A 15,830-nucleotide genomic window follows, 5' to 3' on the forward strand; every position below is an offset into this window, starting at 1 on the left:
TGTCCCCAACCCCCCTCGGTGTCACTTTTGTGTCCCCTTGGTGTCACCTCCCCCAACTGGATGTCACCTCGGTGTCCCCAACCCCCTCTCGGTGTCCCCTTGGTGTCCCCTCTCCCCCTTTCGTGCCACTTTGGTGTCCCCTTGATGTCACTTTTGTGTCACCTCCCCCCCTTTGGTGTCCCCTTGGTGTCACCTCGGTGTCCCCAACCCCCCTTTTGTGTCACCTCCCCCCCCTCCTCAATGTCCCCTCAGTGCCCCCAACCCCCCCCCAGTGTCACTTTTGTGTCACCTTGGTGTCACCTCCCCCCCCTTGATGTCACCTCAGTGTCCCCTCGGTGTCCCCTCCCCCACTTTGGTGTCATTTTTGTGTCACCTCCCCCCATGTTGGTGTCCCCAACCCCCCCTCGGTGTCACTTTGGTGTCCCCTCAGTGTCCCCTTCCCCTCCCTTCGTGTCATTTTTGTGTCACCTCGATGTCCCCAACTCCCCCACAGTGTCCTCTTGGTGTCACTTTTGTGTCACCTCCCCCCCTCAGTGTCACTTATGTGTCACCTCCCCCCCACCCTCGGTGTCACCTCGGTGTCCCCTCCCCCATTTTGTGTCCCTTGCCCCCCTTGGTGTCACCTCCCCCCCTTTGTGTCACCTTGGTGTCACCTTGATGTCCCCAACCCCCCCTTGGTGTCCCCTCCCCAACTTTGTGTCACTTTTGTGTCACCTCAGTGTCCCCAACCCCCCCCCAGTGTCACTTTTGTGTCCCCTCCCCCCCCCCCCCCCCCAGCGTTGCCATGGTGACAGGAAGGGACATTGGGGACATTGAGGGGACATTGGAGGGGACAGTGCCACCCTGGCTGTCACCAAGGTGCCACCCCCGGTGTCCCCAACCCCCTGGTGGCATTGTCACCTTTCTGTCGTTGTCACCTCTGTCACTGTCACCTCTGTGTCATTGTCACCTCTGTGTCACTGTCATTGTCACCTCTGTGTCATTGTCACCTCTGTCACTGTCACCTCTGTCACTGTCACCTCTGTCACTGTCACCTCTGTGTCACTGTCACCTCTGTGTCATTGTCACCTCTGTGTCATTGTCACCTCTGTGTCACTGTCACCTCTGTCACTGTCACCTCTGTCACTGTCACCTCTGTGTCACTGTCACCTCTGTGTCACTGTCACCTCTGTGTCATTGTCACCTCTGTGTCACTGTCACCTCTGTGTCATTGTCACCTCTGTGTCATTGTCACCTCTGTGTCATTGTCACCTCTGTCACTGTCACCTCTGTCACTGTCACCTCTGTGTCACTGTCACCTCTGTGTCATTGTCACCTCTGTGTCACTGTCACCTCTGTGTCATTGTCACCTCTGTGTCATTGTCACCTCTGTGTCACTGTCACCTCTGTCACTGTCACCTCTGTCACTGTCACCTCTGTGTCACTGTCACCTCTGTGTCACTGTCACCTCTGTGTCATTGTCACCTCTGTGTCACTGTCACCTCTGTGTCACTGTCACCTCTGTGTCACTGTCATTGTCACCTCTGTGTCACTGTCACCTCTGTGTCACTGTCACCTCTGTCACTGTCACCTCTGTCACTGTCACCTCTGTGTCACTGTCACCTCTGTGTCACTGTCATTGTCACCTCTGTGTCACTGTCACCTCTGTGTCACTGTCACCTCTGTCACTGTCACCTCTGTCATTGTCACCTCTGTGTCACTGTCACCTCTGTGTCACTGTCACCTCTGTCATTGTCACCTCTGTGTCACTGTCACCTCTGTCACTGTCACCTCTGTGTCATTGTCACCTCTGTGTCACTGTCACCTCTGTCACTGTCACCTCTGTGTCATTGTCACCTCTGTGTCACCTCTGTGTCACTGTCACCTCTGTGTCACTGTCACCTCTGTGCCATTGTCACCTCTGTCACTGTCACCTCTGTGTCATTGTCACCTCTGTGTCACCTCTGTGTCACTGTCACCTCTGTGTCACTGTCACCTCTGTGTCACTGTCACCTCTGTCATTGTCACCTCTGTGTCACTGTCACCTCTGTGTCACTGTCACCTCTGTCATTGTCACCTCTGTGTCATTGTCACCTCTGTGTCACTGTCACCTCTGTGTCATTGTCACCTCTGTGTCACTGTCACCTCTGTCACTGTCACCTCTGTGTCACTGTCACCTCTGTCATTGTCACCTCTGTGTCGCTGTCACCTCTGTGTCATTGTCACCTTGGTTTAGGTGGCCCTGCTGCTGGCAGTGTCCCCAAATGTCCCCAGATGTCCCCAGATGTCCCTGGTGTCCTCCCCACCTGTCCCTGTGTCCCTGTCCCCTGCTGTGGCCTGTCGGTGTCACCTGTGAGTGTCCCCTGTAACTGTCATTGTCAGTGTCCCTGTCAGTGTCACCTGTCTGTGTCACCGTCCCTGTCCCTGTGTCCCTCTTGGTGTCCCCTGTCCCCTGGTGACCCTGGCAGTGTCACTGTCCCCGTGTCACCTGTCCCCATGTCCCTGTCTGTGTCCCTGTCACCTGTCCCTGTCCCCTGTGTCCCCTGTCCCCGTGTCTGTCTTGGTGTCCTCTGCCACCCCAGTGTCCCTGTCCCTGTCCTCTGTCCTGTGTCCCTTTGTCACCCTGTCCCTGTCCCCGTGTCCCTGTCGGTGTCACCTGTCAGTGTCACCTGTGGGTGTCCCTCTGTCAGTGTCAGTGTCACCTGTCCCTGTCCCTGTCATTGTTCCCATATCTGTGTCAGTGTCCCCTGTCCCCGTGTCCCTCTTGGTGTCCTCTGCCACCCCAGTGTCCCTGTCATTGTCACTGTCCCCATTCCCTTTCAGTGTCCCTGTCCCTGGCAGTGTCACCTGTCTGTGTCTCTGTCCCCTGTCCCCTGGTGACCCTGCCCTGTGTCCCTTTGTCACCCTGTCCCCTGCTGTGACCTGTCCCTCTCACCTGTGGGTGTCCCCATGTCCCTGTCAGTGTCCCCTGTCCCCTGGTGACCCTGTCCCTGTGTCCCTTTGTCACCCTGTCTCTGTGTCACTGCTGTGACCTGGCAGTGTCACCTGGCAGTGTCCCTGTCCCCATGTCCGTGTCCCTGTGTCTGTCCCTGTGTCCCTGTCCCCTGCTGTGACCTGTGGATGTCCCCTGTCCGTGTCAGTGTCACCTGTCCCTGGCAGTGTCTGTGTCACCTGGCAGTGTTCCTGTCCCTGTCCCCTGCTGTGACCTGTCAGTGTCACCTGTGGGTGTCCCCATGTCCCTGTTGGTGTCACCTGTCCCTGTGTCCCTTTCAGTGTCACCTGTCCCTGTCATTGTCCCTGTCAATGTCCTTGTCCCCTGTCCCTGTTGCTGTCCCCTGTCCCCTGTGTCCCTGTCCCTGTCACCTGTGGGTGTCCCCTGGTGTCCCTGGGAGTGTCACTGTCCCCTGCTGTGACCTGTGGGCTTCCCTCTGTCCCTGTCAGTGTCCCCTGTCTGTGTCACTGTCCCCTGTGTCCCCATGTCCATCTTGGTGTCCTCTGCCACCCCAGTGACCCTGTCAGTGTCCCCTGGTGACCTTGTCCCTCTATCCCCTGTTCTGTGTCCCTTTGTCACCCTGTCCCCTGCTGTGACCTGTGAGTGTCACCTGTCAGTGTCCCCATGTCCCTGTCAGTGTCACTTGTCCGTGTCAGTGACCCTGTCCCTGTGTCCCTTTGTCACCCTGTTCCTGTCCCCGTGTCCCTGTCGGTGTCACCTGGCAGTGTCACCTGTCCCTGTCAGTGTCACCTGTTGGTGTCCCCATGTCCCTGTCAGTGTCACCTGCCACCCCTGCTGACCCTGTCCCTGTGTCCCCTGTCCTTGTGTCCCTGTGTCCATCTTGGTGTCTCCTGTCCCTGTCAGTGTCACCTGTCCTGTGTCACCTGTCCCTGTCCCCTGTCCTGTGTCCATCTTGGTGTCCTCTGCCACCCCTGGTGACCCTGGCAGTGTCACTGTCCCCGTGTCACCTGTCCCTGTGTCCTCATGTCCCCTGCTGTGACCTGTGGGTGTCCCTGTCAATGTCCCCTGTCTGTGTCAGTGTCACCTGTCCCTGTCCCCTGTGTCCCCTGTCCCTGTGTCCGTCTTGGTGTCCCCTGCCACCCCTGGTGACCCTGGTGACACTCAGTGTCCCTGTCCCTGTGTCCCTGACAGTGTCACTTCTCAGTGTCACCTCTCTGTGTCACTGTGTCACTGTGTCACTGTGTCACTGTCACTGTGTCACTGTGTCACTGTGTCACTGTCACTGTGTCACTGTCACTGTCACTGTGTCACTGTGTCACTGTGTCACTGTCACTGTGTCACTGTGTCACTGTCACTGTGTCACTGTGTCACTGTGTCACTGTGTCACTGTCACTGTGTCACTGTGTCCCTGTGTCACTGTGTCACTGTGTCACTGTCACTGTCACTGTGTCACTGTCACTGTGTCACTGTCACTGTGTCACTGTCACTGTGTCACTGTGTCACTGTGTCACTGTCACTGTGTCACTGTCACTGTGTCACTGTGTCACTGTCACTGTGTCACTGTGTCACTGTGTCACTGTCCCTGTGTCACTGTGTCACTGTCACTGTGTCACTGTCACTGTGTCACTGTGTCCCTGTGTCACTGTGTCACTGTGTCACTGTCACTGTGTCACTGTCACTGTGTCACTGTGTCACTGTGTCACTGTGTCACTGTCACTGTGTCACTGTGTCACTGTCACTGTGTCACTGTCACTGTGTCACTGTGTCACTGTGTCACTGTGTCACTGTGTCACTGTGTCACTGTCACTGTGTCACTGTCACTGTGTCACTGTGTCACTGTCACTGTCACTGTGTCACTGTGTCACTGTCACTGTGTCACTGTGTCACTGTCACTGTGTCACTGTGTCACTGTGTCACTGTGTCACTGTCACTGTGTCACTGTGTCACTGTCACTGTGTCACTGTGTCACTGTGTCACTGTGTCACTGTCACTGTGTCACTGTCACTGTCACTGTGTCACTGTGTCACTGTGTCACTGTGTCACTGTGTCACTGTCACTGTGTCACTGTCACTGTCACTGTGTCACTGTCACTGTCACTGTGTCACTGTGTCACTGTCACTGTGTCACTGTGTCACTGTGTCACTGTGTCACTGTCACTGTCACTGTGTCACTGTCCCTGTGTCACTGTGTCACTGTGTCACTGTCACTGTGTCACTGTCACTGTGTCACTGTCACTGTGTCACTGTCCCTGTGTCACTGTGTCACTGTGTCACTGTCACTGTGTCACTGTCACTGTCACTGTGTCACTGTGTCACTGTGTCACTGTGTCACTGTCACTGTCACTGTGTCACTGTCACTGTGTCACTGTGTCACTGTCACTGTGTCACTGTGTCACTGTGTCACTGTCACTGTGTCACTGTGTCACTGTCACTGTGTCACTGTCACTGTGTCACTGTCACTGTGTCACTGTGTCACTGTCACTGTCACTGTGTCACTGTCACTGTGTCACTGTGTCACTGTCACTGTGTCACTGTCACTGTGTCACTGTCACTGTGTCACTGTGTCACTGTCACTGTGTCACTGTGTCACTGTGTCACTGTGTCACTGTGTCACTGTGTCACTGTGTCACTGTCACTGTGTCACTGTCACTGTGTCACTGTCACTGTGTCACTGTCACTGTGTCACTGTGTCACTGTGTCACTGTGTCACTGTGTCACTGTGTCACTGTCACTGTGTCACTGTCACTGTGTCACTGTCACTGTGTCACTGTCACTGTCACTGTGTCACTGTGTCACTGTCACTGTGTCACTGTGTCACTGTCACTGTCACTGTGTCACTGTGTCACTGTGTCACTGTGTCACTGTGTCACTGTCACTGTGTCACTGTCACTGTCACTGTGTCACTGTGTCACTGTGTCACTGTGTCACTGTCACTGTGTCACTGTCACTGTGTCACTGTGTCACTGTGTCACTGTGTCACTGTGTCACTGTGTCACTGTCACTGTCACTGTGTCACTGTCACTGTGTCACTGTCACTGTGTCACTGTCACTGTGTCACTGTGTCACTGTCACTGTGTCACTGTCACTGTGTCACTGTGTCACTGTGTCACTGTGTCACTGTGTCACTGTCACTGTGTCCCTGTGTCACTGTGTCACTGTCACTGTGTCACTGTGTCACTGTCACTGTGTCACTGTCACTGTCACTGTGTCACTGTCACTGTGTCCCTGTGTCACTGTGTCACTGTCACTGTGTCACTGTCACTGTGTCACTGTGTCACTGTCACTGTGTCACTGTGTCACTGTGTCACTGTCACTGTGTCACTGTCACTGTGTCACTGTGTCACTGTGTCACTGTCACTGTGTCACTGTCACTGTGTCACTGTGTCACTGTCACTGTCACTGTGTCACTGTGTCACTGTGTCACTGTCACTGTGTCACTGTCACTGTGTCACTGTGTCACTGTCACTGTGTCACTGTCACTGTCACTGTGTCACTGTCACTGTGTCCCTGTGTCACTGTGTCACTGTCACTGTGTCACTGTCACTGTGTCACTGTGTCACTGTCACTGTCACTGTGTCACTGTGTCACTGTGTCACTGTCACTGTGTCACTGTCACTGTGTCACTGTGTCACTGTCACTGTGTCCCTGTGTCACTGTGTCACTGTCACTGTGTCACTGTCACTGTGTCACTGTGTCACTGTCACTGTCCCCAGGCCAGGCCCAGGAGGTGCAGACAGAGAATGTCACTGTCCTTGAAGGTGGCACTGCAGAGATCACCTGTCCTGTGTCCCTGTGTCACTGTGTCACTGTGTCACTGTGTCACTGTGTCACTGTCACTGTGTCACTGTCACTGTGTCACTGTGTCACTGTGTCACTGTCACTGTGTCACTGTCACTGTGTCACTGTGTCACTGTCACTGTCACTGTGTCACTGTGTCACTGTGTCACTGTCACTGTGTCACTGTCACTGTGTCACTGTGTCACTGTCACTGTGTCACTGTCACTGTCACTGTGTCACTGTCACTGTGTCCCTGTGTCACTGTGTCACTGTCACTGTGTCACTGTCACTGTGTCACTGTGTCACTGTCACTGTGTCACTGTGTCACTGTGTCACTGTCACTGTGTCACTGTCACTGTGTCACTGTGTCACTGTGTCACTGTCACTGTGTCACTGTCACTGTGTCACTGTGTCACTGTCACTGTGTCACTGTCACTGTGTCACTGTGTCACTGTCACTGTCACTGTCACTGTGTCACTGTCACTGTGTCACTGTGTCACTGTCACTGTGTCACTGTCACTGTGTCACTGTCACTGTGTCACTGTGTCACTGTCACTGTGTCACTGTCACTGTCACTGTGTCACTGTCACTGTGTCACTGTGTCACTGTCACTGTGTCACTGTCACTGTCACTGTCACTGTCACTGTGTCACTGTGTCACTGTCACTGTGTCACTGTGTCACTGTGTCACTGTGTCACTGTGTCACTGTGTCACTGTCACTGTCCCCAGGCCAGGCCCAGGAGGTGCAGACAGAGAATGTCACTGTCCTTGAAGGTGGCACTGCAGAGATCACCTGTCCTGTGTCCCTGTGTCACTGTGTCACTGTGTCACTGTCACTGTGTCACTGTCACTGTGTCACTGTGTCACTGTGTCACTGTCACTGTGTCACTGTGTCACTGTGTCACTGTGTCACTGTCACTGTGTCACTGTGTCACTGTGTCACTGTGTCACTGTGTCACTGTGTCACTGTCACTGTGTCACTGTCACTGTGTCACTGTGTCACTGTGTCACTGTCACTGTGTCACTGTCACTGTGTCACTGTGTCACTGTCACTGTGTCACTGTGTCACTGTGTCACTGTGTCACTGTGTCACTGTGTCACTGTCACTGTCACTGTGTCACTGTGTCACTGTCACTGTGTCACTGTGTCACTGTGTCACTGTCACTGTCACTGTCACTGTGTCACTGTCACTGTGTCACTGTCACTGTGTCACTGTGTCACTGTCACTGTCACTGTCACTGTGTCACTGTGTCACTGTGTCACTGTGTCACTGTGTCACTGTGTCACTGTCACTGTGTCACTGTGTCACTGTGTCACTGTCACTGTCACTGTGTCACTGTGTCACTGTCACTGTGTCACTGTCACTGTGTCACTGTCACTGTGTCACTGTGTCACTGTGTCACTGTCACTGTGTCACTGTCACTGTGTCACTGTGTCACTGTCACTGTGTCACTGTGTCACTGTGTCACTGTCACTGTGTCACTGTGTCACTGTCACTGTGTCACTGTCACTGTGTCACTGTCACTGTGTCACTGTGTCACTGTGTCACTGTGTCACTGTGTCACTGTGTCACTGTCCCTGTGTCACTGTGTCACTGTGTCACTGTGTCACTGTGTCACTGTGTCACTGTGTCACTGTCACTGTGTCACTGTGTCACTGTGTCACTGTCACTGTCACTGTGTCACTGTGTCACTGTCACTGTGTCACTGTCACTGTGTCACTGTGTCACTGTCACTGTGTCACTGTCACTGTGTCACTGTCACTGTGTCACTGTGTCCCTGTCACTGTGTCACTGTGTCACTGTCACTGTGTCACTGTGTCACTGTGTCACTGTGTCACTGTCACTGTGTCACTGTGTCACTGTGTCACTGTGTCACTGTCACTGTGTCACTGTCACTGTGTCACTGTGTCACTGTGTCACTGTCACTGTGTCACTGTGTCACTGTCACTGTGTCACTGTGTCACTGTGTCACTGTGTCACTGTCACTGTCACTGTGTCACTGTGTCACTGTGTCACTGTGTCACTGTGTCACTGTCACTGTGTCACTGTCACTGTGTCACTGTCACTGTGTCACTGTGTCACTCTGTCACTGTGTCACTGTGTCACTGTGTCCCTGTGTCACTGTCACTGTGTCACTGTCACTGTGTCACTGTCACTGTGTCACTGTGTCACTCTGTCACTGTCACTGTGTCACTGTCACTGTGTCACTGTGTCACTGTGTCACTGTGTCACTGTGTCACTGTCACTGTGTCACTGTGTCACTGTCACTGTGTCACTGTCACTGTGTCACTGTGTCACTGTGTCACTGTGTCACTGTCACTGTGTCACTGTCACTGTGTCACTGTCACTGTGTCACTGTGTCACTGTGTCACTGTCACTGTGTCACTGTCACTGTCACTGTCACTGTGTCACTGTCACTGTGTCACTGTCACTGTGTCACTGTCACTGTGTCACTGTGTCACTGTCACTGTGTCACTGTGTCACTGTGTCACTGTGTCACTGTCACTGTGTCACTGTCACTGTCACTGTGTCACTGTCACTGTGTCACTGTGTCACTGTGTCACTGTGTCACTGTGTCACTGTCACTGTGTCACTGTCACTGTCACTGTCACTGTGTCACTGTCACTGTGTCACTGTCACTGTGTCACTGTCACTGTGTCACTGTGTCACTGTCACTGTGTCACTGTGTCACTGTGTCACTGTGTCACTGTGTCACTGTGTCACTGTCACTGTGTCACTGTCACTGTGTCACTGTGTCACTGTCACTGTGTCACTGTCACTGTGTCACTGTCACTGTCACTGTGTCACTGTCACTGTGTCACTGTGTCACTGTGTCACTGTGTCACTGTGTCACTGTCACTGTCACTGTGTCACTGTGTCACTGTGTCACTGTCCCCAGGCCAGGCTCAGGAGGTGCAGACAGAGAATGTCACTGTCCTGGAGGGTGGCACTGCAGAGATCACCTGTCCTGTGTCACTGTGTCACTGTCACTGTGTCACTGTGTCACTGTCACTGTCCCCAGGCCAGGCCCAGGAGGTGCAGACAGAGAATGTCACCGTGCTGGAGGGTGGCACTGCAGAGATCACCTGTCCTGTGTCACTGTGTCACTGTGTCACTGTGTCACTGTGTCACTGTGTCACTGTCCCTGTGTCACTGTGTCACTGTGTCACTGTCACTGTGTCACTGTCACTGTGTCACTGTGTCACTGTGTCACTGTCACTGTCCCCAGGCCAGGCTCAGGAGGTCCAGGCAGAGAATGTCACCGTGCTGGAGGGTGGCACTGCAGAGATCACCTGTCCTGTGTCACTGTGTCACTGTCACTGTGTCACTGTCACTGTGTCACTGTGTCACTGTGTCACTGTGTCACTGTGTCACTGTCACTGTCCCCAGGCCAGGCCCAGGAGGTCCAGGCAGAGAATGTCACCGTGCTGGAGGGTGGCACTGCAGAGATCACCTGTCCTGTGTCACTGTGTCACTGTCACTGTGTCACTGTCACTGTGTCACTGTCACTGTCACTGTGTCACTGTGTCACTGTGTCACTGTGTCACTGTCACTGTGTCACTGTGTCACTGTGTCACTGTGTCACTGTGTCACTGTGTCACTGTCACTGTGTCACTGTGTCACTGTGTCACTGTCACTGTGTCACTGTGTCCCCTGGTGACCCTGTGTCATTGTCACTGTCCCCAGGCCAGGCCCAGGAGGTCCAGGCTGAGAATGTCACTGTCCTGGAGGGTGGCACTGCAGAGATCACCTGTCCTGTGTCACTGTGTCACTGTCACTGTCACTGTGTCACTGTCACTGTCACTGTGTCACTGTGTCACTGTGTCACTGTGTCACTGTGTCACTGTGTCACTGTGTCACTGTCACTGTCCCCAGGCCAGGCTCAGGAGGTCCAGGCTGAGAATGTCACCGTGCTGGAGGGTGGCACTGCAGAGATCACCTGTCACCTGCACAGGTACGACGGCTCCATCGTCGTCATCCAGAACCCGGCGCGACAAACGCTGTTCTTCAACGGGACACGAGGTGAGGGGACACTGAGGGGACACTGGGGACATTGGGGGGATTGGGGACATTGGGGGGATTGGGGACAGTGGGGACAGTGAGGGGACATTGAGGGACCTGGCACAGCAAACGCTGTTCTTCAACGGGACACGAGGTGAGGGGACATGGGGACACTGAGGGGACACTGGGGACATTGGGGGGATTGGGGACATGGGGACACTGACGGGACATTGGGGACAGTGGGGACATTGAGGACATGGGGACGCTGTTCTTCAATGGGACACGAGGTGAGGGGACACTGAGGGGACATGGGGACACTGAGGGGACATTGGGGACAGTGGGGACATTGGGGACATTGGGGACATGGGGACATTGAGGGACCTGGCACAGCAAATGCTGTTCTTCAATGGGACACGAGGTGAGGGGACACTGAGGGGACACTGGGGACATTGGGGACCTTGGGGACAGTGAGGGGACATTGGGGACATTGGGGACATGGGGACAGTCAGGGGACAGTGGGGACACTGAGGGGACAGTGGGGACATTGAGGGGACATTGGGGACAGTGAGGGGACCGTGGGGACACTGAGGGGACACTGGGGATAATGGGGACAATGGAGACATGGGGACAGTGGGGACACTGAGGGGACTGGGGACAGTGAGGGGACATTGGGGACATTGGGGACACTGAGGGGACATTGGGGACACTGAGGAGACATTGGGGACAGTCAGGGGATTGGGGACATTGAGGGGACATTGGGGACAGTGAGGGACCAAGCACAGCAAACGCTGTTCTTCAACGGGACACGAGGTGAGGGGACACTGAGGGGACAGTCAGGGGACATGGGGGGGCTGGGGACACTGAGGGGACATTGGGACACTGAGGGGACATTGGGGACAGTGAGGGGACATGGGGACATTGGGGGGATTGGGGACATTGGGACATTGTTCTTCAACGGGACACGAGGTGAGGGGACAGTGGGGACATTGGGGACATTGGGGACAGTGGGGGGATTGGGGACAGTCAGGGGACACTGAGGGGATTGGGGACATTGAGGGGACACTGAGGGGACATTGGACACATTGAGGGGATGGGGACCTTGGGGACATCAAGGGGACATTGAGGGGACATTGGGGACATTGCTGCCCTTGTCCCCAGCGCTGAAGGACGAGCGTTTCGAGCTGGGGCTGTCAGGGGTGACCCTGTGACCCCATGGCTGTCACTGTGACCCCTGGGTGACCCTGTGACCCCTGGGTGACCCCTGGTTGTCACTGTGACCCCAAGGTGACACTCCTGTCCTTGTCCTTGTCCCCAGCCCTTAAGGACGAGCGTTTCGAGCTGGGGCTGTCAGGGGTGACCCTGTGACCCCTAGGATGACACTGTGACCCTGGGGGTGTCCCTGTGACCCCTGGGTGACCCTGTGACCCCTGGGTGACCCTGTGGGTGACACTGTGACCCCTAGGTGACACTGTTGTCATTGTCCCTTTGTCCCCAGCCCTTAAGGACAAGCGTTTCGAGCTGGGGCTGTCCCTGGGGGGGTCTGGGTGACCCTGTGACCCCAGGGATGGCACTGTGACCCCTGGGTGACCCTGTGGGTGACACTGTGACCCCTGGGTGACCCCAAGGTGACACTCCTGTCCCTGTCCCTTTGTCCCCAGCGCTGAAGGACGAGCGTTTCGAGCTGGGGCTGTCAGGGGGTCTGGGTGACCCTGTGACCCCATGGCTGTCCCTGTGACCCCAAGGTGTCCCTATGACCCCTGGGTGACCCTGTGGGATGACACTATGACCCAAGGTGACACTGTTGTCATTGTCCCTTTGTCCCCAGTGCTGAAGGACGAGCGTTTCGAGCTGGGGCTGTCAGGGGTGACCCTGTGACCCCATGGCTGTCCCTGTGACCCCATGGCTGTCCCTATGACCCCTGGGTGACCCTGTGACCCCTGGGTGACCCCTGGCTGTCACTGTGACCTCTGGGATGGCACTGTGACCCCAAGGTGACATTGTTGTCATTGTCCCCAGCGCTGAAGGACGAGCGTTTCGAGCTGGGGCTGTCAGGGGTGACCCTGTGACCCCATGGCTGTCACTGTGACCCCTGGGTGACCCTGTGGGTGACCCTGTGACCCCAAGGTGACATTGTGACACTGTGACACTGTGACATTGTTGTCCCCAGCGCTGAAGGACGAGCGTTTCGAGCTGGCCGAGTTCAGTCGCCGCCGCCTGCGGCTCCGCCTGGCCCGGGCGCGCCTGGACGACGAGGGCGGCTACTTCTGTCAGCTGTACGCTGATGATACTCACCATCAGATAGCAACTCTGACTGTGCTAGGTGAGATATACCTGGGGACACACCTGGGGACACCTGGGGACAGGTACAGCACACCTGAGGACACCTGAGATACACCTGAGTACAGCTGGGTACACCTGGGCACACAGGGACACTTCTGCCAGCTCTACGCTGATGATACCCATCATCAGATTGCTACATTGACTGTGCTGGGTATGTGACACCTGGGGACACACCTGGGGACACCTGGGGACACCTGAGACACACCTGGGGACATCTGAGATACACCTGAGATACAGCACAGCACACCTGGGCACACAGGGACACTTCTGCCAGCTGTATGCTGATGATACCCATCACCAGATTGCTACATTGACTGTGCTAGGTGAGACACACCTGGGGACACCTGGGGACACCTGAGATACACCTGAGATACACCTGAGATACCTGAGATACACCTGGGGACACCTGGGCACACAGGGACACTTCTGCCAGCTGTATGCTGATGATACTCATCACCAGATAGCCACACTCACTGTGCTAGGTGAGACACACCTGGGGACACACCTGGGCACACCTGGGGACACCTGGGGACACCTGGGGACACCTGAGATACAGCACAGCACACCTGGGCACACAGGGACACTTCTGTCAGCTCTACGCTGATGATACTCACCACCAGATAGCCACACTGACTGTGCTAGGTGAGACACACCTGGGGACACACCTGGGGACACCTGGGCACACCTGGGGACACCTGGGGACAGGTACAGCACACCTGAGATACAGCACAGCACACCTGGGCACACCTGGGCACACAGGGACACTTCTGTCAGCTGTACGCTGATGATACTCATCATCAGATTGCTACATTGACTGTTCTAGGTGAGAGACACACCTGGGGACACACCTGGGGACACCTGGGGACACCTGGGGACACCTGGGGACAGGTACAGCACACCTGAGATACAGCACAGCACACCTGGGCACACAGGGACACTTCTGCCAGCTGTATGCTGATGATACTCATCACCAGATTGCCACACTGACTGTGCTGGGTATGTGACACCTGGGGACACCTGGGGACAGGTACAGCACACCTGGGAACACCTGAGATACACCTGGGTACACCTGGGGACACAGGGACACTTCTGTCAGCTCTATGCTGATGATACTCATCATCAGATAGCTACACTCACTGTGCTGGGTATGTCACACCTGGGGACACCTGGGGACACCTGGGGACAGGTACAGCACACCTGGGAACACCTGAGATACAGCACAGCACACCTGGGCACACAGGGACACTTCTGTCAGCTCTACGCTGATGATACCCATCACCAGATAGCTACATTGACAGTGCTAGGTGAGATATACCTGGGGACACCTGGGGACACCTGGGGACACCTGGGGACAGCTGGGGACACCTGGGGACAGGTACAGTACACCTGAGATACACCTGAGACACCTGGGATACACCTGGGCACACAGGGACACTTCTGTCAGCTGTACGCTGATGATACTCACCATCAGATAGCCACACTGACTGTGCTAGGTGAGAGACACACCTGGGGACACACCTGGGGACACCTGGGGACACCTGGGATACACCTGAGTATACCTGAGATACACCTGGGTACAGCTGGGCACACAGGGACACTTCTGCCAGCTCTACGCTGATGATACCCATCACCAGATTGCTACATTGACAGTGCTAGGTGAGACACACCTGGGGACACACCTGGGGACACCTGGGGACACCTGGGGACACCTGGGGACAGGTACAGCACACCTGGGCACACAGGGACACTTCTGCCAGCTGTACGCTGATGATACTCACCATCAGATAGCAACTCTGACAGTGCTAGGTGAGAGACACCTGGGGACACACCTGGGGACAGGTACAGCACACTTGGGGACAGCTGGGAACAGCTGGGCACACCTGGGCACACAGGGACACTTCTGTCAGTTGTACACTGATGATACCATCACCAGATAGCAACTCTGACTGTGCTGGGTATGTCACACCTGGGGACACACCTGGGGACACCTGGGGACAGGTACAGCACACCTGGGATACAGCACAGCACACCTGGGCACACAGGGACACTTCTGTCAGCTGTACGCTGATGATACCCATCACCAGATAGCCACCTTGACAGTTCTAGGTATGTGACACCTGGGGACACCTGGGGACACCTGGGGACACCTGGGGACAGGTACAGCACACCTGGGGACACCTGGGATACACCTGAGATACAGCACAGCACACCTGGGCACACAGGGACACTTCTGTCAGCTCTACGCTGATGATACTCACCATCAGATTGCTACATTGACTGTGCTAGGTGAGACACACCTGGGGACACACCTGGGGACACACCTGGGGACACCTGGGTACAGCTGGGGACAGGTACAGCACACCTGAGATACACCTGGGCACACAGGGACACTTCTGCCAGCTGTACGCTGATGATACCCATCATCAAATAGCCACTCTGACTGTCCTAGGTGAGAGACACACCTGGGGACACACCTGGGGACACCTGGGGACACCTGGGGACAGGTACAGCACACCTGTGCACACCTGGGCACACAGGGACACTTCTGCCAGCTCTACGCTGATGATACCCATCATCAGATTGCTACATTGACTGTGCTAGGTGAGACACACCTGGGGACACCTGGGGACACCTGGGGACACCTGGGGACAGGTACAGCACACCTGAGATACAGCACAGCACACCTGGGCACACAGGGACACTTCTGTCAGCTCTACGCTGATGATACTCATCACCAGATAGCCACTCTGACTGTGCTAGGTGAGAGACACCTGGGGAC

General features: G+C 55.4%; 1 protein-coding gene across 1 annotated transcript in view; it reads left to right on the plus strand.

Moving 5' to 3' along the window:
- The window catches only part of CADM4 (cell adhesion molecule 4), a 28,819-nt gene that overhangs the window by 1,727 nt on the left and 11,262 nt on the right, over nucleotides 1-15,830 (plus strand). The window contains exons 2-3 of the mRNA XM_033084509.1: nucleotides 10,586-10,732; nucleotides 12,879-13,031. Coding sequence (XP_032940400.1) covers nucleotides 10,586-10,732; nucleotides 12,879-13,031 — 300 coding nt within the window. The remainder of the gene's footprint in view (nucleotides 1-10,585; nucleotides 10,733-12,878; nucleotides 13,032-15,830) is intronic.

Source organism: Catharus ustulatus, chromosome 39 (assembly GCF_009819885.2).
Source record: "Catharus ustulatus isolate bCatUst1 chromosome 39, bCatUst1.pri.v2, whole genome shotgun sequence".
In the NCBI taxonomy this organism is placed as follows: domain Eukaryota; kingdom Metazoa; phylum Chordata; class Aves; order Passeriformes; family Turdidae; genus Catharus; species Catharus ustulatus.